This window comes from Nicotiana attenuata, chromosome 8, assembly GCF_001879085.1.
Source record: "Nicotiana attenuata strain UT chromosome 8, NIATTr2, whole genome shotgun sequence".
In the NCBI taxonomy this organism is placed as follows: Eukaryota; Viridiplantae; Streptophyta; class Magnoliopsida; order Solanales; family Solanaceae; genus Nicotiana; species Nicotiana attenuata.
The window spans coordinates 18,803,381-18,831,205 of NC_031996.1; the positions used below are offsets into that span (position 1 = coordinate 18,803,381).

General features: G+C 36.8%; 1 protein-coding gene across 1 annotated transcript; it reads left to right on the top strand.

Annotated features, from left to right (window-relative positions):
• Positions 12,603-27,584, top strand: LOC109231012 (endoribonuclease Dicer homolog 1). The gene is made up of 20 exons (XM_019396531.1): positions 12,603-14,096; positions 14,181-14,294; positions 18,485-18,695; positions 19,016-19,410; positions 19,505-19,730; positions 20,239-20,411; positions 20,496-20,618; positions 21,248-21,408; positions 21,501-21,734; positions 21,810-21,960; positions 22,030-22,212; positions 23,428-23,589; positions 23,702-23,797; positions 23,881-24,506; positions 24,852-24,952; positions 25,045-25,244; positions 25,321-26,241; positions 26,352-26,516; positions 26,626-26,993; positions 27,128-27,584. Exons 1-20 carry the CDS (start codon positions 13,152-13,154, stop codon positions 27,303-27,305), a joined length of 5,733 nt encoding a protein of 1,910 aa, XP_019252076.1. The 5' UTR covers positions 12,603-13,151; the 3' UTR covers positions 27,306-27,584.

A 27,825-nucleotide genomic window follows, 5' to 3' on the forward strand; every position in this document is an offset into this window, starting at 1 on the left:
CGCCACGAGGATGCATCATGACAAATCAAGGTATAAAATCGAAGGCTCAGTTCGTTTCTTCTCATTACACTCCAAGAAACGAGGGGGCTATCTACATATGGTTAAAACCGGGCCTACCCGATTTTACTATTCGAGGCCATGGAATTACGTCGAAGGTCAGCCTCGTAGTGGATCGGTCCAGAGCACGAAGATAAGATATCTAGTTCGGGGATCGAGGTGTCCGTCGAGATCGAGGCTGTTGACATGTGATTTTTGACCCTCCCCGAAATTTCACCCATTTTTAGCGTGTAAATATTTAATGTAGGCCTAATATAGCTATTTCAACTATTTTTGACTTCTTTACTTTATTTTATTATCAGAAATGAAAATTACAAAAAAAAAAAATATTTTAGTTTATGTATTTGTCATAAATTTGAAAAAATGCAAAAAAATAGTACCCTATTTTTATCTTTATATAATTTTGAAAATACAAAAAATAGTTCCATGTTTAGTTTAATTAATTAGGATTAGTTTTGACATGATGTAGTATTTTCTATCTTATTTTAATAGGCATTGTGTAGTCTAGGAACCCTTCTAGACTCTTCTTTAGGACAAAAAATAAATAAAAAGACCCTAAGGACTTAACACAAAAGGACCTAGGGACTAATTGGCAAAATATACAAAATATAACTCTAATCCCTACCCCTATATAATAGTACCTACACTCTAAAATAGAGGGGGAGAGGAAGCCTTGTTTTCTCTCTGGATTTTCCTCAAAAAAAGAGAACGACCAGCAACACTTGATTTTCAAAAAGAAATCGGCCATCATGGCCATGTCCATGGCAAAACCTATCTCGATCGTCCATCTCTAAAGTTCACTAACACCGAACAATTTCAGAGGCTTCGTGATTTGAAGCAGTTGGGTCTTATATACATGGCTATCCTAGGGCTGTGCACTTTCGATTCGAGCATTCCCTAGAGGTCTATTGGCTGGCCAGTGATGTCAGATAGAAATTGAGGAGAAATACTAAGTCGAGCTATCCCGTTAGAGGTTTTCCGGTCAGTGAACGTTGCCGTTGATATTCACTTCTGAAGCCGAAATTGTTGGCTTTTTGTATGTAGCAAAAGGTTAGAATCTATCAATAAAGCTCCCTTCTCTTCTATTAGTTCATTCTTGCTCATGAGCAGTTAATATTGTGCTCGTCGATAATTTTTGCAGATTTGTTTGGATATCTGATTTACTTACTGTTATTAATGTGTTTGATTGGTAAAGTTTGTGATATGTTCCTATTTTGTCTATGGCTTTAATATTGTTCTCTACTGATTCATTTGGTATTTATTGGAATTGCTTGACTTACCAATCTTTCAAATGTTTATTTATCAAAAATAAGATTCAATGTTGTTGATTCACGTTTTGTTCTGGTTTTACGGGTAAACATTAGTTACAGTATATTAATGGCCGGTTGGAGTGTGTGCCTAATATGGGTCATAAATAATTTAGTAATTTCAAATGAGTAGGTAGTTTAGGTTGCACAATTGGGTTTCAGATTCATTGGTATAGCATGGACCAAATAATTTATTTTCCATCGGGCCCGCTTAGTAATGAACATTCGTAGTTTGTTTTAGTTGAGTATAATCTTTTAAAATAATTTGAGGTGTGCCATGCCAAATAAAATCTCAAATGTATGGCCCTCGCTTAATTAATACTTGAATCCTTAGAAAACGAGGCGTGCCATTTAGTTGAGTTTTCATGGCCCTCGCAAATTTAAAAATGCGTAGTTGCTTTAGGCGCGTTATTTTAATAATTTACCTTCCTAAACTCGGGTGCACATTTATGTGACCCAAATCCGAATCTCAACGAAGTCGAAATATGTTAACAATCACGGGTGCACTGGTGCGACGTGGTTCGAGATGCATTTTCACGACGTTGCAATTCTTATAAAAAATAAAAATAATAAAAGCGGTTTACTAATAAAAGCACACGAGTTTGGACATGTTTTGAAATCAGATAAAATCAAATGCAACAGTTGAGCGACCGTGCTAGAACCACGGAACCCGGGAATGCCTAACACCTTCTCCCGGGTTAACAGAATTCCTTACTCGGATTTCTGGTTCGCGGACTGTTAACAGAGTCATAATTTCCTCGGATCGGGATTCGACCGGTGACTTGGGACACCATTAATCTCCCAAGTGGCGACTCTGAATATTAATAATAAATCCCGTTCCGATTGTCCTTTAATTGGAAAAACTCCTTTACACCCTCACAGGTGTAGAAAAAAGGAGGTGTGACAGCTCTGGCGACTCTGCTGGGGATAAGAACCCAGAACTTTGGTTCAGGGTTCAGAATTCGAGCTTAGATATATTGTTGTATTTGGCTTTATCTGACTTTCCTACATGTTTCATGCTAAATGTGCAAAATGTTGCTTTTTACCGCTTTGATATTATCTGAACTGTATATAAACTGTGTCGAAAGCCCTTCTCTTCTCACCTCCGGGGATGTGCTTACTGGTTGAGACTCCCTATTCTGTTAGTGTCAATACCCTGAAATAAGAAAGAGGCCGGACAAGTTACTAAGCCGGATGGCCTTTTGGTTCCCGGTACGTAGCCCCCTCCTCGACTCGAGTTGTCCGCTCGGGTACACAGTCTAGAACACATACCCAGGTTTTGAACCTAGAAGAACTTAACTTCATGCCGGATCCCTAGTAGGAACGCTTATTTGCATCACGTGCATTTTGACTTAGGGGACTCAACACAGGGGTTGGGTCCGTCTAGGACAGATATACCCGGAATACTGGACCATCCTGCTGCATCCTACTTGTGCATTTATCTGTTTGGGACCCGCATGCTGACCGGCTTTGAATATCTGGGAAAAATTGGAAGAACTCAAAGAGAAAATAGCAGTGTAGAGAGTTAATTTCCTATGTCCAAATAGGGCCGAAATGCTGCCGAATTTTTAAGAAAATGAGAAAAAAAGAAGAAAAATTCTTTTTAGTTTGCCAATGGAAAAGAAAAACAAAAGAGTTTTATTTTCAAATTAGTTTATTTTAGTTGCCACTGAAAAAGAATATAAAAAAGAGTCTTGTTTTCAGAAGTAGCGCATTTGCCAAAACAAAAAAAAAATGAAGAAGAAAAACAAAAAGAGTTTAGTTTTCGGAAGTAGTTGGTTTTATTTGACCGAACTACGCTGGTTTGATTCTCACCGGATGTGAGATACGTAGGCAACCCTCATCGGGTCCAACCACCCTTTTGCAAAAATAGCCAAAAATACCAAAATTTTAATTTTGTCACAAAATAAGTCGGGTGATGCCATTCTCGTTCAAAATAAGCCGAATGTCCCAAAAAAGCGCCGGAAGGCTGTTTTTGCAAGAACAGCCACCCTGAGTCAGTTTCAACGGTTAGCAGGCACAGCCTTAAAATCTTCTCCCCGAAGTGTTGAAAGGCCGTAACTGCAAAACCGGCCATTTGTTTTAAAATTGGAAATTTGAACAAAAACAGTGTCATTTGTTTTCTTTTAGGTCAAAATAAGTGATTAAATCACCTTAATAAATGTGCAGGATGAGCACGATTCAAAAAGGGGAACTTGCATATAGGCCCGCGGCGAGACCGAACGATGTCCCGCGGGCGCCAGGAGCTTTAATGCATTCGTGGTTGTCTTTTGAGTCTGTGTTTCCTTTTCCACCAGAGTTGATCATTTGAGTCTGTATTTCCTTTTCTACTGGAGTCCGTATTTCCTTAAAAGTCCGTCAGTTGATTGAGTCTGTACTTTCGTTTAAATGGAATAGGGATGGTGGAGTCGGTAGTTCTTTTCTGCATTAGAGTCTGTTAGTTGTTTAATCTGTCAGTTTTGAGTCTTTGTAATAGACATACTTGCTATCAATAAATTGAAAATCCAAAAAAAAAAAAAAATTTGCTTCTACTTTGCAAGAACTACGCTTGGTCTGATTCATGCGGGGTCATGATACGTAGGCAATCTCCATAGGATTCGACCATAACCAAAAGAAAAAAAATGAAAAAAAAAGAAAAAAAAAAGAAGAAAAGAGAGGAAAACCCACAAAAGGCAAAAAAGGAAAGAACAGAGCGGATAAACAAAACTCAAGAGAGGAAAGAAATAGGAACGAGAGAAGACAAAGGCAAGAGTGAAAAACAAGAAGGAGAACATAAGAAGAAAGAGTTTACAATCGGAAATAAGGAAAAGCCGGGATGACGCATGCGACCGATAAAAAGCTGTTACCAATNCCGTTAGAGGTTTTCCGGTCAGTGAACGTTGCCGTTGATATTCACTTCTGAAGCCGAAATTGTTGGCTTTTTGTATGTAGCAAAAGGTTAGAATCTATCAATAAAGCTCCCTTCTCTTCTATTAGTTCATTCTTGCTCATGAGCAGTTAATATTGTGCTCGTCGATAATTTTTGCAGATTTGTTTGGATATTTGATTTACTTACTGTTATTAATGTGTTTGATTGGTAAAGTTTGTGATATGTTCCTATTTTGTCTATGGCTTTAATATTGTTCTCTACTGGTTCATTTGGTATTTATTGGAATTGCTTGACTTACCAATCTTTCAAATGTTTATTTATCAAAAATAAGATTCAATGTTGTTGATTCACGTTTTGTTCTGGTTTTACCGGTAAACATTAGTTACAGTATATTAATGGCCGGTTGGAGTGTGTGCCTAATATGGGTCATAAATAATTTAGTAATTTCAAATGAGTAGGTAGTTTAGGTTGCACAATTGGGTTTCAGATTCATTGGTATAGCATGGACCAAATAATTTATTTTCCATCGGGCCCGCTTAGTAATGAACATTCGTAGTTTGTTTTAGTTGAGTATAATCTTTTAAAATAATTTGAGGTGTGCCATGCCAAATAAAATCTCAAATGTATGGCCCTCGCTTAATTAATACTTGAATCCTTAGAAAACGAAGCGTGCCATTTAGTTGAGTTTTCATGGCCCTCGCAAATTTAAAAATGCGTAGTTGCTTTAGGCGCGTTATTTTAATAATTTACCTTCCTAAACTCGGGTGCACATTTATGTGACCCAAATCCGAATCTCAACGAAGTCGAAATATGTTAACAATCACGGGTGCACTGGTGCGACGTGGTTCGAGATGCATTTTCACGACGTTGCAATTCTTATAAAAAATAAAAATAATAAAAGCGGTTTACTAATAAAAGCACACGAGTTTGGACATGTTTTGAAATCAGATAAAATCAAATGCAACAGTTGAGCGACCGTGCTAGAACCACGGAACCCGGGAATGCCTAACACCTTCTCCCGGGTTAACAGAATTCCTTACTCGGATTTCTGGTTCGCGGACTGTTAACAGAGTCATAATTTCCTCGGATCGGGATTCGACCGGTGACTTGGGACACCATTAATCTCCCAAGTGGCGACTCTGAATATTAATAATAAATCCCGTTCCGATTGTCCTTTAATTGGAAAAACTCCTTTACACCCTCACAGGTGTAGAAAAAAGGAGGTGTGACAGAGGCTAGCAACAATCGAGATCAAATATGGCAGACTTCGAGCAAAGCGCAATAACGGAAAAGCGGGATATCTGTGATCAGTCGAAGATACGACGGATATCTCGGAACGGATCAAATCAAAAGCGGTTAATTAGCTAATCATGGGATTTACTTCCGTAATTAGAATTGTACCATAGATAGGATTCTTCTACTATATAAAGAGGGTCCTAATCATTTTGTAGACACCTTACATTCACGCATATCAAAGCAATACAATACTTTCTAGCTTATATTCTTGTTCATCAGATTGTTATATTTTTAACTGTTCTCGCATCGATCAGTTCGAGGGTATTCAACTCGAGGGCTGAACTCCGTTCAAACATTGGTTTGCCTTATTTAGTTGTTAATTTCTATTACTGATCTTTACATTTATCGATTGGTATTAGGTGAAATCACGTGTTCTTAAAACCACATTATAAGTTTAATTGTTATCCAATTTTAAGGGTAAACAAATATATATGAAACTGATGTTAACTTTTGGTCACTAACCTTGTAAATACGTTTTACTGTATAATGTCACGCTCACGCAAAGATCAATTAACATTAATCATTCCATTAGCATTAAATGATAGTAACACACTCAGAATTTATTTCTCTGTTATAATATTTTGTGCTCTCATGAATCTCATTTATATGTCGACAAATATTGTAGTATTAAGGGTTAAAAATATTTTTGGTTTCTCACTTATTGGTTACTTTTTTGATCCTTGTGATATCAGATCAGACTAAGCACATTTAGTCTTTAATTTGTACATTTTGGTCCCTTTGCTTGTAACTATTCAGAATTTTTAATTGTTTCACTATGAAATTATCATGTAGGACATAAGTTTGTACTAGTACTCCATATTTAAGGATGATAACAAATTTCTAAATAAACGAGACAAAAAATACAAATCTAATTAACTGAAAGCTAAGTGCAGATTTATATATCACAAAGACCAACAATTAAAATTTACGAATAACTAGGGGACCAAAAGTGCTATTGTCATTTGCATTAATAATGTGATTTATATTAATGATGCATTATTCATGGTCCTTGTGATATTTCACCAAACATATTTAAATTCAAGTTAATTCAAGTTTGTATTTGATCAGTTTACGCAGGAAATATGTATTATTTTGCCCTCAAATATCAATACAAGTTCAATACAACATATGCATAGTTAAATGATTTAATAGTTAATAATTCATTAAATATATGAAGATTCACATGCTATTGCTAATGAATCAAAAGTACACGACCCAATAAGTTAAAAATAAAATATTCTCAACCATATATCATAAGTCACAATAATTAAAATTTAAATTCACCAATATTTCAAGACAAAAATACATATTGTGTTAGTATTTATTTTCCAGTTTCTTTGGTTTCGGGGCTAAATTCAGATTCACATGAGAAATCCCAGATTGAAGGGTAAAGTCTCCTCAACAAAAACGAGGCAACAACCAAAGCTCGAATACTCAATATTTATTTTTTAGTGTTAAGATTTTTCTTTGATTTTGGGACTAAATTAAGTCTCAGGTTGAAGGGTAAAGCGTTACAACTGGAGAGGATATTGTTTATGTATATCTTACTCTTATCTATGCAAAAGGAAACAGTAACACATACAGTAACAATAACAAGTTAAGATGATAAGATAATCGAAGACCAAAGCAACAATAAATAGTGGTAAATCTAGTCGAAGGTAAAGCCTTTCTTAACAAACTAGATGGTTATTGCCCGTGCATAGCACAGGCCCAATATTGTAAAACTTGAAATTATCATTTACAATTAACCTTGTTATGAACGAAATTGCGAAAAAGAGATTTTGAGGCATCATTGAAAAGTTGCACAGTTTTAACATACAGAAGAGTACTATTTGCATATTCTAATTATGTATTGACAAAAGTGACGCACTCTACATTCAAAGCGACGCAATCTTTACATCTCTGAGAGTACTATTTACATATTAACAAAGAATGAAAGATTCTATCTAGTCATTACAAAAGGTGATTCATCCTCCATTCTGTGATGTTCTTTTTTGCAATGGATAAAAATACTGACATTTGCAGAATTATGAAGAAAAAAAATCAAGTTACAGAAACCGTATAACATAATGTACTAATTAATATGACAATATCATTGCCAAATGCCAACCTATCTTTTTAAAGTATGTTGTTCTGTCTAGAAATGATATCTAACTACCTAAAGAATCAGGCATTAACCACAAGTAGGTACATTAGTCACTGAAAACGGATTGCTCTGACATTTGTTCAATTCTTCATAGCTTTCCTGGGGTTGTTTGTAGAAGATCCTATTTGGCTTTCACAATTTTTGGAAGACTCAAGTTGTGAAAGAGATTGAATAATTTAAGAATTTAACTTAACTATGATAGATCATTGTAAGTTTTATTGGTAATCGGCATACCTTTTTCCAAGGGATTGTCCTTCTCATCATATGTAGTTGTAAGTTACAAGATTTGGTTCAAATAATATCTCCACAGAACCTAAGTGAAAGAAAAAGCTACCAAGATGCAAAGTTGTCTTGATATTATCCTTATTCCAATGTTCTTCTCAGGCAAAATTTCACAATCAGCTTGACACCCTCTGCCCTGCTTAGCCCATTGCAAATTCAACTTCATAACATAAAAGTTGTCAACCTTCTATAATATTCAAAATTTTCAACTCTAACGGAAGCAAAGAAGATGAAAAATAATAATATACCAATCCTAACTACTATTTATGAAACATAATTACACCTCATTGTTATCAAACAAATACTACGCTGTTTTCTAGTGTAACATCAGCCAAAATTATTAAATAAGAAAATCAAGAAGAGTTACTTTCACCAAAATTGGAGGTTGTAACTATCTTATGTAATCAATGAATAATGACATCACGTGTGTTGAAGCTAGGATGCCTCTTATATTTAAAACTTCTCTGGCACTGATTATTGCAAATAATACAAGAAAATCTAGTTGGATAAATGTATAGGTGTACTTCAAATTAATTTTACGTTAACAAAAAAGTTTACCAAAGAAGATGTAACTGATTAAGATTTCAAAGGCCTCCATGGAAGGCCATTCTCACGTGGTATTATAAATTCTTTTAATAGGTCGATCGTCTTCTTTCCTAATCATCATCATGTGGCTCCTTATTAGGTTCGAGCACAAACAATTCAAAGGAATTTCTAGAGACAAATTCAGCCTTACATTAAAATGACAACTATAAGTCATCTCTTGTCTTCTCTGAGTAACACAGCAAAAATCCTTCCAAGTAGAACTTATAAATAGAAAGCAAAAAAAAAAAGGGGTCACCTACTAATTTCTAACATGTAAAGAGAAACAACTCATCACGTTAAAAAAAGATGAAGAAAATGTAGTAGGGATAAGAAAAAAAACAAACTATTAAATCTACTATAAAAGAGAAACAAAGACATTAACCTACCTAAATTCAACTCGTTGGAGAAGCTAGTTGTGCGTGCTACTCGAGCATCAAAATTCTTTGAAACCATACCCAAAACATAAAACTTTGATACAAAAAGATGTTAACCTGAAAAAGAGGTAACTACTATTGTTCCTAATAAAATGTTTTTTAAACAAATCTTGATTTATAATCACCTTTGACTCTCTAGTATGCAGTTCATGTTTGTACCTGAGGTTAACCTGTTTGTGACAAGCGATGAATCTCTTATGATAAGAGAACTCTGCTTGATAGAAACATTAACGGAATCAGAGCACGAAGCATTAGATTATGCAATGTTAATTGAACTATCAGANACACTGATTGGCTACTAAATTACACAAACAGACATCTATCACTATGGAGAGCGAAACCTGTATGAATAAATAAACCAAAATAGAAAAGTGTCAATAATAGGCAACCGCAACCCAAAAAAGCTAAATCATATCCAAAATTACACCAATAAGAGATATGTATTACATTGTTTATCTTAACATCCTCATTGTTTGTATCAGTTCCTATACAATAGGTGAAATCAGAAGATTTTTCAAAGTCTTCTAAAGCAAATAAATTAATACCATGATCTGTTTGTTCACCCTTATCTACTTTCAATCTCACAAATAACTTTTTCAGACAACCTTTCGAAACTCAACCATATTACTCTATGTTGTTACTTCTATTAATACCTAAATTCAGACACAAATAAGTTCATACGAAAATAACAAAAGGAAGCTGGTAAAACCAAGAACATTGGGAAGCCAAAGAAAATTCAAACTATGTCGTCTGGTACATTGAAAAGTCGAAGAAAGTTCAAACTCAAATCTGACTTAATCAAATTCAGAACACAAATAAAGTTAAAACTTTTTCAAATACAATCTCTTTGAACACAAACTCTTTCTGCCAAACATTAGAAAGGTAGTTTGGCAGAAACAATCTCTTTCAAATACGATCGCCCATATATTTCAGCCACGATATGTGAAAATCTTATGAGGTTTGGGAAAAAAGTGGAAAAAAATCTGGTCTTGAAATTTAAATTTATTACTTGTATATGATACTCTCTTCAAATAAAAAATTTAACATTAGTAACTAAAATTAAAGTAAGAATACATATTTTTTCAATTTACTATCATTAATGACAAATCTGTGAATAAAAGACATATGCATGTCTTAAATGGGTACAAATAAATTTTTATTACTAATGAAAGAGATTTATGAGAGACAAAAAGCTGGTTAAGAAAAGGGAAAGTCATCTGCAAAAGATTGACTTTCCTCAGCTTAAAAATCTACTCTTCTGAAAAAGTTCATGTGACTTCTTTCTAAGGAAAGCTTCTGCATTTGCTTTTTACAACTTTTAAACTTCTCATGCTCACATCTATTAGGAGGTAATTTGATTAATTAACCAATTGTTCGAGTTCCCATGTTAGGTTTGATCTATGTCAAAAATAGGCAACATCACCCGTTCTTATCAGAATTATCCTCTATCTAAATCCAAAAAGGGAAAAAATAAAATCTTCTCCATTATCATAAAAATTGAGGAACCAAACAATAAGAACATCAAAATAAGTTTATCCAGAAATGGGTTGAATTCTTTAATGTTCAGATTTTTATAATAGTAAACCTTAACTTGAAAAATTCAAATGTTCTTACCCGAAAACCTAACAAACAAAAAGGCGCAAATTAAACGGTCTGCTATTTGTTACTACGACAACCATGATGATAGTATGAAATCGAAAATCTCAAAATGAAAGAGAAGAAGATTAGGGAAGTGTTGAAGCTAGGATGCCTCTTATATTTAAAACTTCTCTGGCACTGATTATTGCAAATAATACAAGAAAATCTAGTTGGATAAATGTATAGGTGTACTTCAAATTAATTTTACGTTAACAAAAAAGTTTACCAAAGAAGATGTAACTGATCAAGATTTCAAAGGCCTCCATGGAAGGCCATTCTCACGTGGTATTATAAATTCTTTTAATAGGTCGATCGTCTTCTTTCCTAATCATCATCATGTGGCTCCTTATTAGGTTCAAGCACAAACAATTCAAAGGAATTTCTAGAGACAAATTCAGCCTTACNCTTTGCAGTTATTCCCTGAATATTCTTCTAAAGAACAAGTCCCGAAAAATACTAAAGTGAAATCTGAGTTTCCTGCAACTTTATCTTCGACTACTGATTTTCAGATAATAACACGAGCATTTATTATTTTTTGCCCTTAAATATTACAACAAGTTCATGCTTAACGTGGGTCATGATTTTACCTAAAATTTAACAAAATCCACTTCTTTTCAAAATAAATCTTTCATTTCATAGAGAAGTGTGTCATAACAAACTCAAGCTTCGAGTAGCAGCGCCTACATGCCCCACATAAAATACAGTATTATTGGTAGCATTATTCTTCTAGCAAAGAAAAAGCAAGAAGATCAAACAAAAAGGAAGCGATAATCAAATTTAGCTGAAATCTTATTCCATTCGTTTAGACCACAGCTTAAAGCATAAAGTATATTGGTAGATGTTCAGCATATGAAAACAAAAGGCATGATATATAAAGAAGAAACAATGAGAACAAAAGAAAACCGAAAATAAAGAGCAGTAATATGAAAAACAAAATAGAAAAAACAAAGAAAACCAATAGAAGAGACACTAACCTGAACTTGTAATACCCAAAGTAGAAGACTGATTGATATAGGCAAATAAAATTTATTAATATACAATTATATAAATAATTCTGGATAGAATATATTACCTTTTTATTGAGAAGAGTTAATGTATGATTGAGACAACCTGAAATAAAATAAAATGAGTAAATCCTTTATTCATCAAAAAATTAAATGAAAAACAACCAAGAATCAAAGATGGAATAATTAAAAATAAATATGGTAGAAGAGCAGTACTCACCATACACTGATTGGCTACTAAATTACACAAACAGACATCTATCACTACGGAGAGCGAAACCTGTATGAGTAAATAAACCAAAATAGAAAAGTGTCAATAATAGGCAACCGCAACCCAAAAAAGCTAAATCATATCCAAAATTACACCAATATGAGATATGTATTACATTGTTTATCTTAACATCCTCATTGTTTGTATCAGTTCCTATACAATAGGTGAAATCAGAAGATTTTTCAAAGTCTTCTAAAGCAAATAAATTAATACCATGATCTGTTTGTTCATCCTTATCTACTTTCAATCTCACAAATAACTTTTTCAGACAACCTTTCGAAACTCAACCATATTACTTCTATGTTGTTACCTTCTATTAATACTCAAATTCAGACACAAATAAGTTCATAAGAAAATAACAAAAGGAAGCGGGTAAAACCAAGAACATTGGGAAGCCAAAGAAAATTCAAACTATGTCGTCTGGTACATTGAAAAGTCGAAGAAAGTTCAAACTCAAATCTGACTTAATCAAATTCAGAACACAAATAAAATTAAAACTTTTTCAAATACAATCTCTTTGAACACAAACTCTTTCTGCCAAACATTAGAAAGGTAGTTTGGCAGAAACAATCTCTTTCAAATACGATCGGTATATTTCAACCACGATATGTGAAAATCTTATGAGGTTTGGGAAAAAAGTGGGAAAAAATCTGGTCTCGAATACAAAGAAGATTTTTTTAAGACAGAACCTTATATAGGGTTGACTACATGTTTTATTTATTTGCTAGGGCTTGCGGAGAAGGGTGCAATATCCTCCTGACTTGCCAAAACGGCCGCCCCTTTCCCCTTTTCTCCATCACTTCACTTCAGCAGAGAATATTTTGGGAACAAAGTGTAGTTGGGACCAAAAGAAGAAGAGAAGTAGAAAGCAGAATCGGCGTAAGATAGACCTTGCGAATCTTTGAAAAATCGCACTAATAAATCAAATTGATTCTTCTTTTTTTTTTTTTTTGTTGGCTCGTCCACTATATTTGCGTGCTTCGTACGGTCTATCCAACGCCAATCTGCAATCTTCCTCTCTCCTTCTTTACCCGGTTCTATTCACTCCATTCGAATTTTGGATCCATTTTTATGCCGAAGAATAAACTTTGGTTCTAGGGTTTAATACAGTATCTGGGCTGTCTGTTACTTTATTCATGAAGTTCATAGAGTAGTTGTAGCTCATTTGGGTGTGCATAAATTGGTAAAAATTATTATAATACTGTATTTTTTGTTGCTCATTTGGGTGCGCATGAATTGGTAAATATTATTACAATACTGTAATGGAGGTTGATGATGGTCGAGGTTCTGAGAAACCCTCATACTGGGTTGATGCTTGTGAGGATATTTCCTGTGATGAGTTTATTCAAGATTTTGTCCCCGTTGAGCCATTGAATCAATCGGGTCCGGCTAATGGCAGTGTTGATCCTTGTTTCTTTGGCGGAATTGATGGGATTCTTGAAAAATTAAAGAAAGTTGATGATTCTGTACCTTGTGTGGATCACAATGACAGTAATGGATGTAGTAAAGGTTCAGCTGCAGCTGAAATTATTAAGTACAATGAGCCACAAGTTAACAAGGATAATACTAAGCAAAAAGGAAGCGACAGGGGAAACAAGTCCTTGCATGAAGGAAATGGACTTTCTAGGCATAAGGAACGAGATTATCATGATAGTAAAGAAGAGAGAAATGGCAAAAGGGCACGAGTTAGTGGTGATAGCCACGAGAAGAGAGGCCGTGATAGACCACCTTTGGCTGCTAGGAAGAGATACCGCGACCGCGAGAATGATGAGATCAATAGAGTAGATAGGGATCAAAGGAAGAGAAGGGAAAATCATGGTGGGAGAGATAGGGATTGGAGGGAAGGAAGGGGCTTCTGGGAAAGGGACAAAGAAAAGAATGAGATGGTATTTCGGGTGGGTTCATGGGAAGCGGATAGAAATCGAGAGGGGAAGTTACCGACTGAGAGAAGCCTTGAACCTTCTGGAGCTATTGAGAAGAAAGATGTTAAACCAAAGGAACAAGCTCCCAAGGAGCAAGCACGCAAGTATCAGTTGGATGTACTTGAGCATGCCAGAAAGAAAAATACAATTGCTTTTCTTGAAACAGGAGCAGGAAAAACGCTTATTGCCATCCTCCTCATGAAGAGTTTATGTAATGACTTGCACAAACAGAACAAGAAGATGCTGGCTGTCTTTCTGGTCCCTAAAGTTCCACTTGTTTATCAGGTATTTGTTTAGCACGTCTTCCGCTTTCTCTTTTTCACAATCGTGTAACTGGAATTGAATTTGGTTTGTTGTTTTGGAACATAGCAAGCAGAAGTTATTCGTGAGCAAACAGGTTATCAAGTTGGCCATTATTGTGGTGAGATGGGCCAAGATTTTTGGGATGCACGAAGGTGGCAGCGTGAGTTTGAAACTAAACAGGTTGGTTAATGCTTCTCTCTTCTAATTATTTGATTATTATGATACCAACAAGTTTGCGCACACCTTTTCGTTTTGGGAGAAGGGTATGTATTAAGTAAAAATTAACACCAAGAGTATTATGAAATTCAGCAAAAATAAGTGTGCACAAAATACAAGTTTGTGCACACCTGTGTTTGCTTTATCTCATTATATTCTTATCGACCTTGTCATACCTTTTCTTAGCCACTTGGAAGTATAAGTAATGGCTGCTTATGAAGTCATATTGGTGTAAGTTAGCTGATGAAATGTTCTTGTTATCCTTTTTTTGGGTGAATCTGTTTGTGAAATTTCTTTAATTCTGATTTCCTTTTGAGTGGTTTCCGTAAGCTGCTTGGTTTGTAGTTTTGATGTTAAAAATTAAAGCTTTCCCGATTTCCGATCATACATTTTTGTTTGTGAAAACAACAAAGGTTTCGTCAGCGGTGTTGTCAAAGGCGAAAAGCATTTAAACGCTCTAGGTGTATCGGGGCTTAAGCGCAAAGCGTAATAAAATAGCGGAAGCGAACTGCACAACGAGTGATAATAAAGATCTAAGAATAGGAAAATACAAGAATATTACTAATACTATTGGTAAGACTATGAGAAACTTTCGACACCTGTCAACCTGCAACCCTAATACTCGACCTCTACACCTTTTTATCGAGGGTCACGTCTTTGGTAAGCTGGAGCAATGCCATGTCTTGCCTAATCACCTATCCCCTATACTTCTTCGGCCTACCTCTACCCTTCCCCAGATCCGCCATGGTCAATCTCGCACACCTCCTAACCGGGGCATCTATTTCTTTCCTCTTCACATGCCCGAACCATCTCAACCTCGATTCCCGCAACTTGTCCTCTACATGTGCCACTCCCACTTTGTCCCTATTAACTTAATTCCTAATCCTATCTTTCCTGGTATGCCCGCATATCCATCTCAACGTCCTCATTTCTGCTACTTTCATCTTCTGGACATGGGTTTTATTGACTGGCCAACACTTAGCCCCGTACAACATGATCGATCTAATCACCATTCTGTAGAACTTGCCCTTTAAGTCTTGGTGGCACATTCTTATCACACAAAACACCACAGGCGAGCCTCCATCTCATCCACCCCGTCCAATACGACATGTAACATCCTCGTCAATATTTCCATGCCTTGGATTACAGACCCAAGATATTTGAAACTATCTTTCTTAGGGATGATTTGTGTATCAAGTTTCACTTCCACTTCAGCTTCATGCGTCACGTCACTGAACTTGCACTCCAAGTATTATGTTTTCTACTCAACTTGAAACCTTTAGACTCTAGGGCCTGTCTCCAAACCTGTAGCCTAGTGTTAACCCGGGCTCGTGTCTCGTCAATCAGCACTATGTCATCTGCAAATAGCATACAACATGGCGACTTACCCTTATGTCATCTGCAAATAGCATACAACATGGCAACTTACCCTGAATGTGTCGCGTCAGCACTTCCATCGCCAGAGCAAATAAAAAATGGGCTAAGAGCGGATCCCTGGTGCAACCCCATCACCAGGAAATGCTCCGAGTCTCCTCCCACCGCCCTCACTCGAGTCTTAACTCCATCACATGTCCTTAATCACCCTAGTGTACTCTACCGGAACACCGCTAGCCTCCAAACATCTCTCTAAAACCTGCATCAGGACTATGTCGCAAGCTAAAAGAAAAAAGAAGCCGAAACAAAGAAAAACATATATGTGATGCAAGGAAAAAAGTAACAACTTCGTTCATAATGATTTCCTTAACAATTAGTATATCTTTTTAGTGACGTGCCTACACAGAAGTGCATCCTAAGTGAGGCGAAGCGCCAAACCCCTGTTGGACTTGTATGATCATATCATTCATCCAATGCCTTACAAACCACATATTGATACTCCTATTATTTTCTAAAAAACCCACATATTGCTATTACAGACTTATTGAAACGTCTAGTAAGTATGTTGTTCACCATACATAGCCAATCATCAATTGGTTTGGTGAACTGCCATTGTTAACTTAGGTTTCACTTTTAATTGGTGTAACTATAGTCATTTGTGAATCTTTGTTGATTTTGTGAATAATTTAACTATTCTCTCAATTCTCTTCTCTCAATTCTCTTGACACTTACTTCTGAAGTTGTACTTAGATGCCGTGACTTGTGACCCTGGGCATAAATGCATTTGTAGATGTCCTTAAATGTAATGTCAACACAAACTTAGCTTCTTCATCAGTACAAGTAGAAGGAGAATGTCTTTCTGGATGAAGTTTCAGTATCATGTGCAACATCACCTCGATTGGAATTTTGTTATGTTGGAGTTTCTTGACATTTAAGTTATTTTAACCATGGTGGGAAAGAGCTATCTTAGACAGATGTTGGTGTTGTTTCCTCTCTCCAAATTCTTCATCATCCTGTGTGAAGCAAAACTTATTTAGGCGCTGAAGTTTTGATTCCAAGTCTTCAGTTATAAAATTACCACAAATTGCCCGGATATTTCACTGTAGGGTCCCACAATCAACTTATCTCTCATCTGGCTAGCAGAGAGGCGAAAAGAATGGACTGTATATTGTGAGATTGTACATATTTATAGTTAATCAATGATTGTAACGTAATTTTTCAGGTGCTAGTGAGCTGAAATTTCAACAATCTGCCGATATTATGATTGATGTGATTGCAATGCACATGATGAATTAGTTAAAGCTGTCTTGGGGTCTACATGGGTACATGTTTTTCTTGGACAAGTTGTTGATTTTTGCGGATCCTTTTGTGAATTGTGATTGGGGTTCCTTTGTTTCATGCGCAAATATAGGGTGGGATGTGAGGCTCCCATTTTGGTGAGGTGCTTGTTAATGAGAGAGTAAGGAAAGTTTCTCCCATGTTTGTACATAAAGGATGAAAGATGGGACTAGGATTTTCGTGACTAAAATATCCTTGTTGTAAATATATGTATCAATTACTAATTATGACCTAAAGACAAGCTATATACAAGATTAAGAGTTAAGGCATGGGATAAACAATTCAATATAGTATTAAATTTTTTATTTGGATAAATATTAATGAATATCAACATGACATGTTATCTATGAAATTAGGCATAAAACTAAACAAGAAAGAGAACTTATTGAGCAAAAGAAAAAGGTAGTACTTTGCCTGGATTTGATGTATTCTGAGGTGAAGGAAGCGAGTGGCACGTGAGTGGGAGAAGGGGGATAGAGAGAAATAGACAAAATTATCCATGGGATAACTTTTACCACCCTTCCCCCCCCCATGGGATATGTTATCCTATGTAATCAATCACAAACTTCGTAGGGTAACTGAATTGATCCTTCCTTTTATCCACCTACTATGCATAAAGAAAATGGTCCCTTATTCGATGAATCCTCAAAAGTTCTTAACTTGATAATCTTAGTGATACTAGAGAGAATGCGGGTGGTGGAGATAATATCTTCATATTTGCAGTTTACTCAAACAATCAGTGTAATTTTGTTTCTTAATCTCCATGAGAACTTAAAAATTGGAATGAAGGGAGCACACATCCAAAGGTTGGTGGAATTCAAACATTAATTCACTTGCAGAAGAAATAATGCACCAAAATAGTCTGGATATTCTACTCGGAGTCAGTTTTTCTCTCTCTTTAAGAAAAATATTTAATTTGTACTAGTTTAATATAAATAGTGTTGCTGAATGCCAATAGAAATGTCTCCTCTTTCTCCATGGTCACAGTTCATTGTTATGTTCCCGGAAATCTGATCTGCTATTTGTATTCTCTATCTATGTTGCAACCTTCAGAATGATCATAATTGCTTCAAAAACTGTTCCAATTCTTGTTTTTCAGCTAAAAATCTAGCTAAAATTTTTCTTCTGACAAAAATATTCGCTTTCGACTAATAATACATCAAGATAGTGTCAAATATTATTTACAGTATGGATGTTTGCGTAGTCTCATGTTTCTATTCAGTTTAGCCAACTATCTATGCAAAGAGGCGTTCTTCTCTTTAGTCTTTACACACAGCTACAGTTGTTCGCTGCGTGCATCAGTGTGATCTGATTTTCAGATGCTCACTAATGTACTTATGCAAAATAAGATGGAGAATAACTGTCACATCACTAAGTTGTGGGGGTTGGTTGATGGTTGAATTTTCCATTCCTTCTCACTCGAGTGCTTCTGTTTTTTGCAGGTCTTGGTTATGACTGCTCAGATTCTTCTGAACATCTTGAGGCACAGTATAATAAAAATGGAAGCAATTAATCTCCTTATTATGGATGAATGCCATCATGCTGTGAAGAAGCATCCGTATTCTTTAGTAATGTCTGAGTTCTATCATACAACGCAAAAGGACAAAAGGCCATCTGTTTTTGGCATGACTGCTTCACCTGTTAACTTGAAGGGTAGTCTTTCTTTCCCCTAATAAGATTGAATCTATCAAAAGTGATAGCTTTGCAGATGAAGTTTCCTCTTTCCTTCTTTGTTACTAAATATCAAACTCGGCTTGGTCATGTTTTTCCTTTTGCATTGCTCTGTATTTTCTGAGTTGTATCGATTCTGTCGAAAGGGATTTGTGAACGAAGTCTGCTCTTCCCTTTTCGTATTAAATCGTTAACTTGACTTTATTCATTTTATTTCTGCTCTGTTTCTCTGTATCCTTATTGCCAGTTATATTGAGCTACTGCATTTCACAAAATTTGTAATGTCTGCGATTGATATATAGGTGTTTCCAGCCAAGTTGATTGTGCAATAAAGATTCGTAATTTGGAGACGAAATTAGATTCTGTCGTCTTTACCATAAAGGACCGCAAGGACCTCGAGAAACATGTGCCAATGCCGTCAGAAGTAGTAGTGGAGTATGATAAAGCTGCTAGTTTGTGGTCCCTTCATGAACAAATAAAACAAATGGAATCGGCGGTTGAAGAAGCTGCGCAGTCAAGTTCCAGAAGAAGTAAATGGCAATTTATGGGCGCTCGTGATGCTGGAGCTAGAGAAGAGCTGCGCCAAGTCTATGGTGTATCTGAAAGAACTGAAAGTGATGGGGCTGCTAATTTAATTCAAAAGTTGAGGGCTATCAACTATGCTCTTGGTGAACTGGGACAGTGGTGTGCCTATAAGGTAGTAAATGTTACCACTTCTTTTTGTTCCTTATTTTCTTGTAAATGGGTTGTTTTCGCATGCAGCGTCTCCTGAAGCCCTTTTTATTTTGTAGGTAGCGCGTTCTTTTTTAACAGCTTTACAAAATGATGAAAGGGCAAGCTACCAGCTTGATGTCAAGTTCCAAGAATCCTACCTGGATAAGGTTGTCTCTCTCTTGCAATGCCAGTTATCAGAGGGAGCAGTTGCAGAAAATGGTAAGATGGATGAAGGTAACAATCCGAATAATGATTGTGATAGGCCTGATGAGATGGAGGAGGGTGAGCTTCTTGAAAGTCATGGTAAGCACCTGTTACAGTAGCTTAATCATGTGTCCATAATGCAAGAATTGCTTAAAAATCATACGTTGAACTTTGTGAATGCGGAGATCATATATTCAAAATTTTGCCTGACATTACTGTGTTCAATATACTCTATATCATAGTGATGATTCTGTGAATGCGGAGAACATATGTTCGATTGTTATCTTGTATCACTGTGACCATATTCAATCAGTTGGATATTATGTATATATGCCCTTTAACTGTACTCATTTTGTGCTTGCTTCTTTGCCGTGTCTTACCTTCACAAATGTGGGCGTATATATTTGATATGCCTCACATGTAACACTTGTGCCTTAGTATGCTCTTACATCAAGAGAAGCATAAGTTTGTAACAAATGTAAAAAGTTCACTGCTGAGTATATTAAAGTGATACCTGTTGAGGCCTTTTACCAAGAGAAATGTATTCATGATTTCATAAGAAAAATGTACTCATGATCTTTGACATAATTGGAAATGTCTATTGCAGTTGTATCTAGTGGAGAGCATGTAGATGCGACTTTAGGAGCTGCTGTGGCTGATGGGAAAGTGACACCAAAAGTTCAATCATTAATTAAGATACTTCTCAAGTATCAGCATACAGAGGATTTTCGTGCTATAATATTCGTTGAACGCGTTGTGACAGCCTTGGTTCTTCCGAAGGTGCATAGCTGCTTCTTTCACTTTCTTATCAGGAAAGTGCATTGCCATGACACTATCCTATGACAAGTTTTGCTAAGCATGCAGGTTTTTGAGGAGCTCCCTTCACTAAGTTTTATCACTTCATCAAGTTTAATTGGGCATAACAATAGTCAAGAAATGCGAACAGGCCAAATGCAGGACACGATAGCCAAATTTCGAGATGGTCGTGTATGTCTCAGTACCAACTATGTACTCAATATCGTTGTTATTAGTTTTACATCAGTAGCCTACCAACAGTATTTAGAGGGCTTACTCTTTAGTATTGGCAGTTGATTTATGTTATATGATATTATTAGCGGCCGCCACTTATTTATGCATTTTCAAGTTGGAGTTAACTCTTATGTGTGACATGCCTGCTTTTTAAAAACCTTTACAGCCTGCCTTGCTATTCTTGAGTTCTTTATTGAATCTTTGCTGAAAATGAAGCAGTGATTTGAAATGTGAAGTTGGTTTATTTTATGTTTCTTCTTGTTGTTGTAAGTTGATTAGGTAATTCTAAAACAAGATGTAATCTGAATTATCTGCTGCAACTTATGCTGTTGGAAACAGAGTACTAATATCTATAATGAAGTAAGTTTGGTTGTCTTTCGGTGGCCAACTATTATTCAACTATTAGTAATATCTGTATGCCCTTGTTGCTGCATCTTACTGTTGGGAATTCCTAATTTCATGTAGTCATTCTACACACAACTGAACCTTTGGAAAGTTTCTCTTCTAGAATCTTTTGGCTGTATGCCAAAAGCAGCTTGTGTATAGATAATTCTCTTTTCTCCTAATTGTTTGCAAGTATTTTACAGATGAATTTGTTAGTTGCTACTAGTGTTGCTGAGGAAGGACTTGACATACGGCAATGCAACGTTGTTATCCGGTTTGACCTGGCCAAAACTATTTTGGCGTATATCCAGTCTAGGGGCCGTGCCCGTAAGCCTGGATCAGATTATATTTTGATGGTAGAGAGGTATCTGCATTCTTTATGTATTTCAGCACTTCTAATCCTCCTCCTTGTGCACTGTAATGAATTCTAAAGCGATATTATAAATCATTGTTTAGAGATAATTTGTCGCATGAAGCATTTCTGAGGAATGCCAGAAACAGTGAAGAGACATTGCGGAAAGAAGCAATTGAGCGGACTGATATTAGTCATCTCAAAGGTGCCTCCAAGTTGATCTCTGGGGAGGCACCAACAGATTCAGTTTATCAGGTGGAGTCCACTGGAGCTGTTGTGAGCTTAAATTCTGCTGTTGGGCTGATCCACTTCTATTGCTCCCAGCTACCAAGTGACAGGTGGAATTACATACGTACGCCTACTGAGAAATATATTTTAATGATTGGTTTAACTGGTTTTCTGTCTCATTCCAGGTACTCAATTCTCCGTCCTGAGTTTATAATGGAGCGTCATGAGAAGCCAGGTGGCCCTACTGAATATTCATGTAGGCTTCAACTCCCGTGCAATGCACCTTTCGAGAAACTTGAGGGCCCTGTGTGCAGCTCAATGCGCCTTGCCCAGCAGGTCTGTGTTTCCTTTTGTTCTCAATTAACAATTTTGATATACCAGCAACTAAAAGTAGTCTTGATGCAGGCTGTTTGTTTGGATGCTTGCAAGAAGCTCCACCAGATGGGAGCATTTACTGACATGCTCTTGCCAGACAAGGGAAGCGGGGCGGAATTGGAGAAAGTTGAACAGGATGATGAAGGTGATCCAATTCCCGGAACTTCCAGGCACAGGGAATTTTATCCTGAAGGTGTAGCTGATATTCTCAAGGTTAGTGCCTTTGTTCTTCTCTGATTTATTATTCAATATATAATCAAATATTTTGTTGTACTCTTTTCTCGTTTGAAGACTAAAATTTTCAAATAAGAAACAGTCCACTGGAAGCAGGGAAATGAAAACCAAGCAATTTGAAGTATTTGATTGTCTCAGGCTAAATTATTTCCACTTAAGGCGCTTTTGGTTGGAAAAATGATTTTTTTTTGAATAAAAACTTTGTTTGTTTTGGTTGAAGAAACCAACTTTATGTTTTTTCCGACTTCTTTGACTTGTAGCTTTTCAGTTTTCCAAAGAATTTTGCGAAGTTCGCAAAATGTTATACCTTTTTTTCCTGGAAACTTGCAAGCAAACAAAGTTGCAAAACTTGAAAAGCTTTTTGCAACAAAAAAATAACAAAAAGAAATTTCAATCATCTTTTCAATCTAACGCCAGACCTGTTTGGACAATTTCCAAAAAATAGTTACAGAGGAGTTGCTTGGAGAGAGAGTTTGTGCAAAAGAAAATCTGTTTGGATAGTTACAGGCTTTTGTGAAATATTGTGAGCGTTTTGCATGTACTAGAAGATATCTTTAACTCAAAAAGCGCCGTAAGGCACTCTTCTACCCAAAAAGTTTCTAAAATTTTATTTAACGTAGCATGCTTTTTTAAAACAAATTTACTTCAGTTATTTCAAAAAATTCTTATGGCCAGATGCCCCCTCCATCTTTGCAAGACTTCAAATCTGAACTGTGATTTCTTTTTCTTGTGAGCATCATATTCGTAGAAGAATAATCGTCATAGTCCGTTTTCTGGCAGACTGGCACCCTCTACCATCGTCAAAACTCCTTTTTTCCTCTAGCTTGCCCTGTTGATTTAAGGGTTCCGTTGTTCAAAGTTCACTTTGAGGAATAGCTTCTCCGTCCTTCTGTATACGTTTTGCAGATTATTCTTACCCTTCGTAAAGAAATGTATTATGTCCTACTCTGTTCACCACAAAATAGGAGAGCAATGATGAAGAGATTACTAGTAAATTATAAAATTGTAGACACTATTCTCTTGTATAAGACAGTAGATGCTTTTGTGGGAAGAGTTTGCATTCTGATCTATGCTCTGCTATTACAGAAGAGTTTCTGTTCAGTTCCATTAGTAAGTTTAAGGAACAAACTTTGGTTTGATCTCTGCCTTTCAATATTCTCAACACAATTATGTGCAACTCCTTTTTCTTCCCAGGGTGAATGGATTTTGTCGGGGAAGGATTCTTGTGACAGCTCAAAGTTGGTTCACCTCTATATGTATGCTATCAAATGTGTGAATATTGGCACCTCGAAGGACCCATTCTTAACTGATGTGTCAGAGTTTGCAATACTGTTTGGCAATGAGCTGGATGCAGAGGTTCGTCTGTTGTTTTGCTTTTTATATCTTAAGCTTAAACATCTATTTACCAAATGTGAATTTATTAATGTTTCTTCCCTCAATAATCATCTTGTTCTCGTATTGGATACAGGTATTATCGATGTCGATGGATTTATTTATTGCTCGGACTGTAGAAACAAAGGCGACTCTTGTCTTCAGAGGGCCAATAGAAGTTACAGAGTCTAAGGTTGAGATTTCTTTTACTATCTAAGTTATGATGCTTAACATTTAACTACCTGGAACAAAATTCTAATTTCTGCTGACCGGCAGTTGGCGTCTCTTAAAAGCTTTCATGTAAGAATGATGAGCATTGTATTGGATGTTGATGTTGAGCCATCCACCACTCCTTGGGACCCTGCAAAGGCATATCTATTTGCCCCTGTTACTGGTGATGAATCTGGAGATCCTATAAAAGATATCAACTGGGATCTTATTAAAAAAATTACTAAAACTGATGTATGGAGCAATCCTCTTCAGAAAGCTCGTCCAGATGTATATCTTGGCACCAGTGAACGTGCTCTTGGTGGAGATCGAAGGGAATATGGCTTTGCGAAATTGCGACATGGTATGGCATTTGGATTGAAGTCTCATCCTACATACGGTGTTAGAGGTGCTATTGCAAACTTTGATGTGGTCAAAGCATCTGGATTGGTCCCTCACCGGAGTAGCCTTGATTTGGTTGAAGTTGATTTGAGTAAAGACAAGATAATGATGGCTGACTGTTGTCTTAGAGCAGAAGATATTGTAGGGAGAATTGTCACTGCAGCTCATTCTGGAAAGAGATTTTATGTTGATTGCATTCCCAATGATATGACTGCAGAGAACTCGTTTCCTAGGAAAGAAGGTTACCTAGGTCCTCTTGAGTACAGCAGTTATGCTGCTTATTACAAGCAAAAGTATGTTATCACCCATATCTTAGTGTCTCCTCTTCTTTTCCCACGTCCTTAGAACTTTGAACTTTGAACCATGGTTTCTTAAATTCTGCTGCTAACAAATGCTTAATTATTTGCAAGGATTGGGTGGTTTCAGTGCACCTTGGTTGTACTTGAATAATAAAAGGCTTCTCATTTTAAAGGCTGAATCACTTGCAAGGGTGGGATAAGTTGGCTTTTTGGAGCAACTGGCCTACACTTTTTCCCTTATCCGCTATTTGGAAGTCCTAGATTTGGGAAGCTCTTTTCATCAATTGTTTTCAAGTACAACCTTGGTGCATTTGGCTATCCAGTCCGACTTGTATGCAGGTATGGAGTTGATTTGGTCTATAAAAAGCAGCCTCTATTAAGAGGCCGTGGTGTTTCATATTGCAAGAACCTTTTGTCACCACGATTTGAACATTCAGAAGGTCTGCTTATACTTTGCCTGTTTCCTTTTTTCTGACTGAGCTTGTCTCTTGTTCATGTCTTTTTTTGGTAATTGTGGAATTAATTTTTGTAGAACACGAGGGTGAACTTGAAGAAGCTACTGACAAAACATATTATGTTTTCCTCCCTCCTGAGCTCTGCTTTTTACATCCACTTCCGGGATCCCTTGTTCGGGGTGCTCAGAGATTGCCCTCGATCATGAGGAGGGTTGAGAGCATGCTGCTTGCTGTTCAGCTTAAGGATATGATTGGTTACCCTGTCCCAGCACTGAAGGTAAAATAAACCTCTGATAATTTTCTGGAGTTTGTCTTTATGACTTCATTTGATGCCTAAGCCTTTTGTTATACAGATCTTGGAAGCATTGACAGCTGCTTCATGCCAAGAGACTTTCTGCTATGAAAGAGCAGAGCTTCTTGGAGATGCCTATCTGAAATGGGTTGTTAGTCGGTATCTTTTCCTTAAATATCCCCAGAAACATGAAGGCCAACTCACCAGGATGAGACAACAATTGGTAAGCAACATGGTATTGTACCAATATGCCTTAAATAAGGGACTCCAATCATACATCCAAGCAGATCGATTTTCTCCGTCGAGATGGGCCGCTCCAGGGGTGTTGCCTGTGTATGACGAGGACACCAATGAAGAGGAATCATCCATGTTTGGTAATGAAATAATAGAAAATGGGACTGTGGCAGCAAAGACTCTTGCTGCTGATGAGTTTGAAGATGAGGAAGCTGAAGAAGGTGAGCTTGATACCGATTCAGGTTCGTATCGTGTACTCTCTAGCAAGACGATGGCTGATGTTGTGGAAGCACTGATTGGCGTATATTATGTTGATGGTGGAAAGTATGCTGCAAACCATTTCATGAAATGGATCGGGGTTGAGGTTGATTTCGACTTCAAAGAGACTGAGTACTCTATTAGGCCTTATAGCATTCCCGAGAATGTACTCAGGAGTGTTGACTTTGATAAATTACAAGGTGCTCTGAACATCAGCTTCAATGACAAAGGCCTACTGCTAGAAGCAATTACTCATGCTTCACGCCCGTCTTCTGGGGTCTCCTGTTATCAAAGACTGGAGTTTGTGGGTGATGCAGTACTAGATCATCTCATCACGAGGCACTTGTTCTTTACATACACAGATCTTCCCCCTGGCCGATTAACCGACTTGAGAGCTGCAGCTGTGAACAATGAGAATTTTGCACGTGTTGCGGTTAAACACGGCCTTCATTTACACCTTCGTCATGGATCCAGTGCTCTAGAAAAGCAGGTTCTTTTAACTTCACTTCCACTTTGCATACTCATTTTTTTAGTCAGTATTGGACTTTCTCCTTTTGCAAAGAATATATACCAATGCCTTTTCCCCCCCTTTTTGTCCAGATTCGTGACTTTGTGATTGAGGTTAAAAATGAACTATCGAAACCAGGTTTCAACTCCTTTGGTTTAGGGGATTGCAAAGCTCCTAAAGTTCTTGGTGATATTTTTGAATCAATTGCTGGGGCTATTTTTCTTGACAGTGGGTGTGATACTGCAGTTGTGTGGAAGGTTAGTTTCAAAGGCCTTGTAATAATTAACCTCATTATCCAGCTGTCCAGTTATTGGCGAATGAATTCTGGTAGGGATGTCAGCTCACTTGATTCGTGAATTTTCTCAGGTTTTCCAACCATTGTTGCATCCAATGGTCACACCAGAAACACTACCGATGCATCCAGTTCGTGAACTACAAGAACGTTGTCAACAACAAGCTCAAGGCTTAGAGTACAAAGCAAGTCGAAGTGGGAATATAGCTACAGTTGAAGTATATGTGGATGGTATTCAGGTTGGAATGGCTCAGAATCCTCAAAAGAAAATGGCACAGAAGTTGGCTGCCAGGAATGCCCTTGTTGTGTTGAAAGAGAGGGAGGAAGCCGAAGCTAAGAAGGCTGAAGATGGGAAGAAAAAGAAGAACGGAAACCCGTCGTATACCAGGCAGACGTTGAATGATATATGCTTACGCAGAAATTGGCCTATGCCACTGTATCGGTAAGAAGAACTTTTACATTTTAGCTTTATACCTGCATTGCTAGTGCAAATGCTATGATATTGTCGATGAACAAAAATATGTCTATATCTTCACTCTGAATTGCAAACTGAATCAATAATTTGGTCTTTTTTAGAAGCGTGCACGAGGGTGGTCCAGCACATGCAAAGAGGTTTACATATGGTGTACGCGTAAATACTTCAGACAAAGGATGGACAGATGAATGTATTGGGGAACCTATGCCGAGTGTAAAGAAAGCCAAGGATTCTGCAGCATCTCTACTACTGGAACTTTTAAATAGATGGTATTCATGAAACCTTTTACAGATATTGCAGTCTCCTATTGCTTATCAGGATAGCTATTCCCTGCAAAACAAGCTTACATAATGTCTCTCTGTACTAAAAATTTGGGGCCTTAAACCCCTTGTAAGATGCTTTTGCCACTAGCAACCGACAAAAACTGCCTCATTATCCCACAAAATTTTGAAGTCTTTGGACTGAAACACAAATATTACGTTAAAATCTCCAATTGATCTACCCTTTTTATTCTTGCATGGTATTAATTGCCTGCATTTTCTGAGGCTTTTGAAAGAATTTTTGGTTTTGCAAAATGAAATTTCCGTGGAGAATTGATGTTTCTTGGGTGTTTGATAGATAAGTCTAGTGCTGGGTTACTTAGGTGTTTGATTATTGATCTAGCCTATGAATCTTTCTCCTGTGCCTCGTATCCACTCTCTCCATGCCACCTTTGACAAATTTTTGTTACGGAATTTGATAAATTTGTACTTAAAAAGTGTCCGAGGTGCGTAGATTGTTATTATTTTTTTCAAGATGT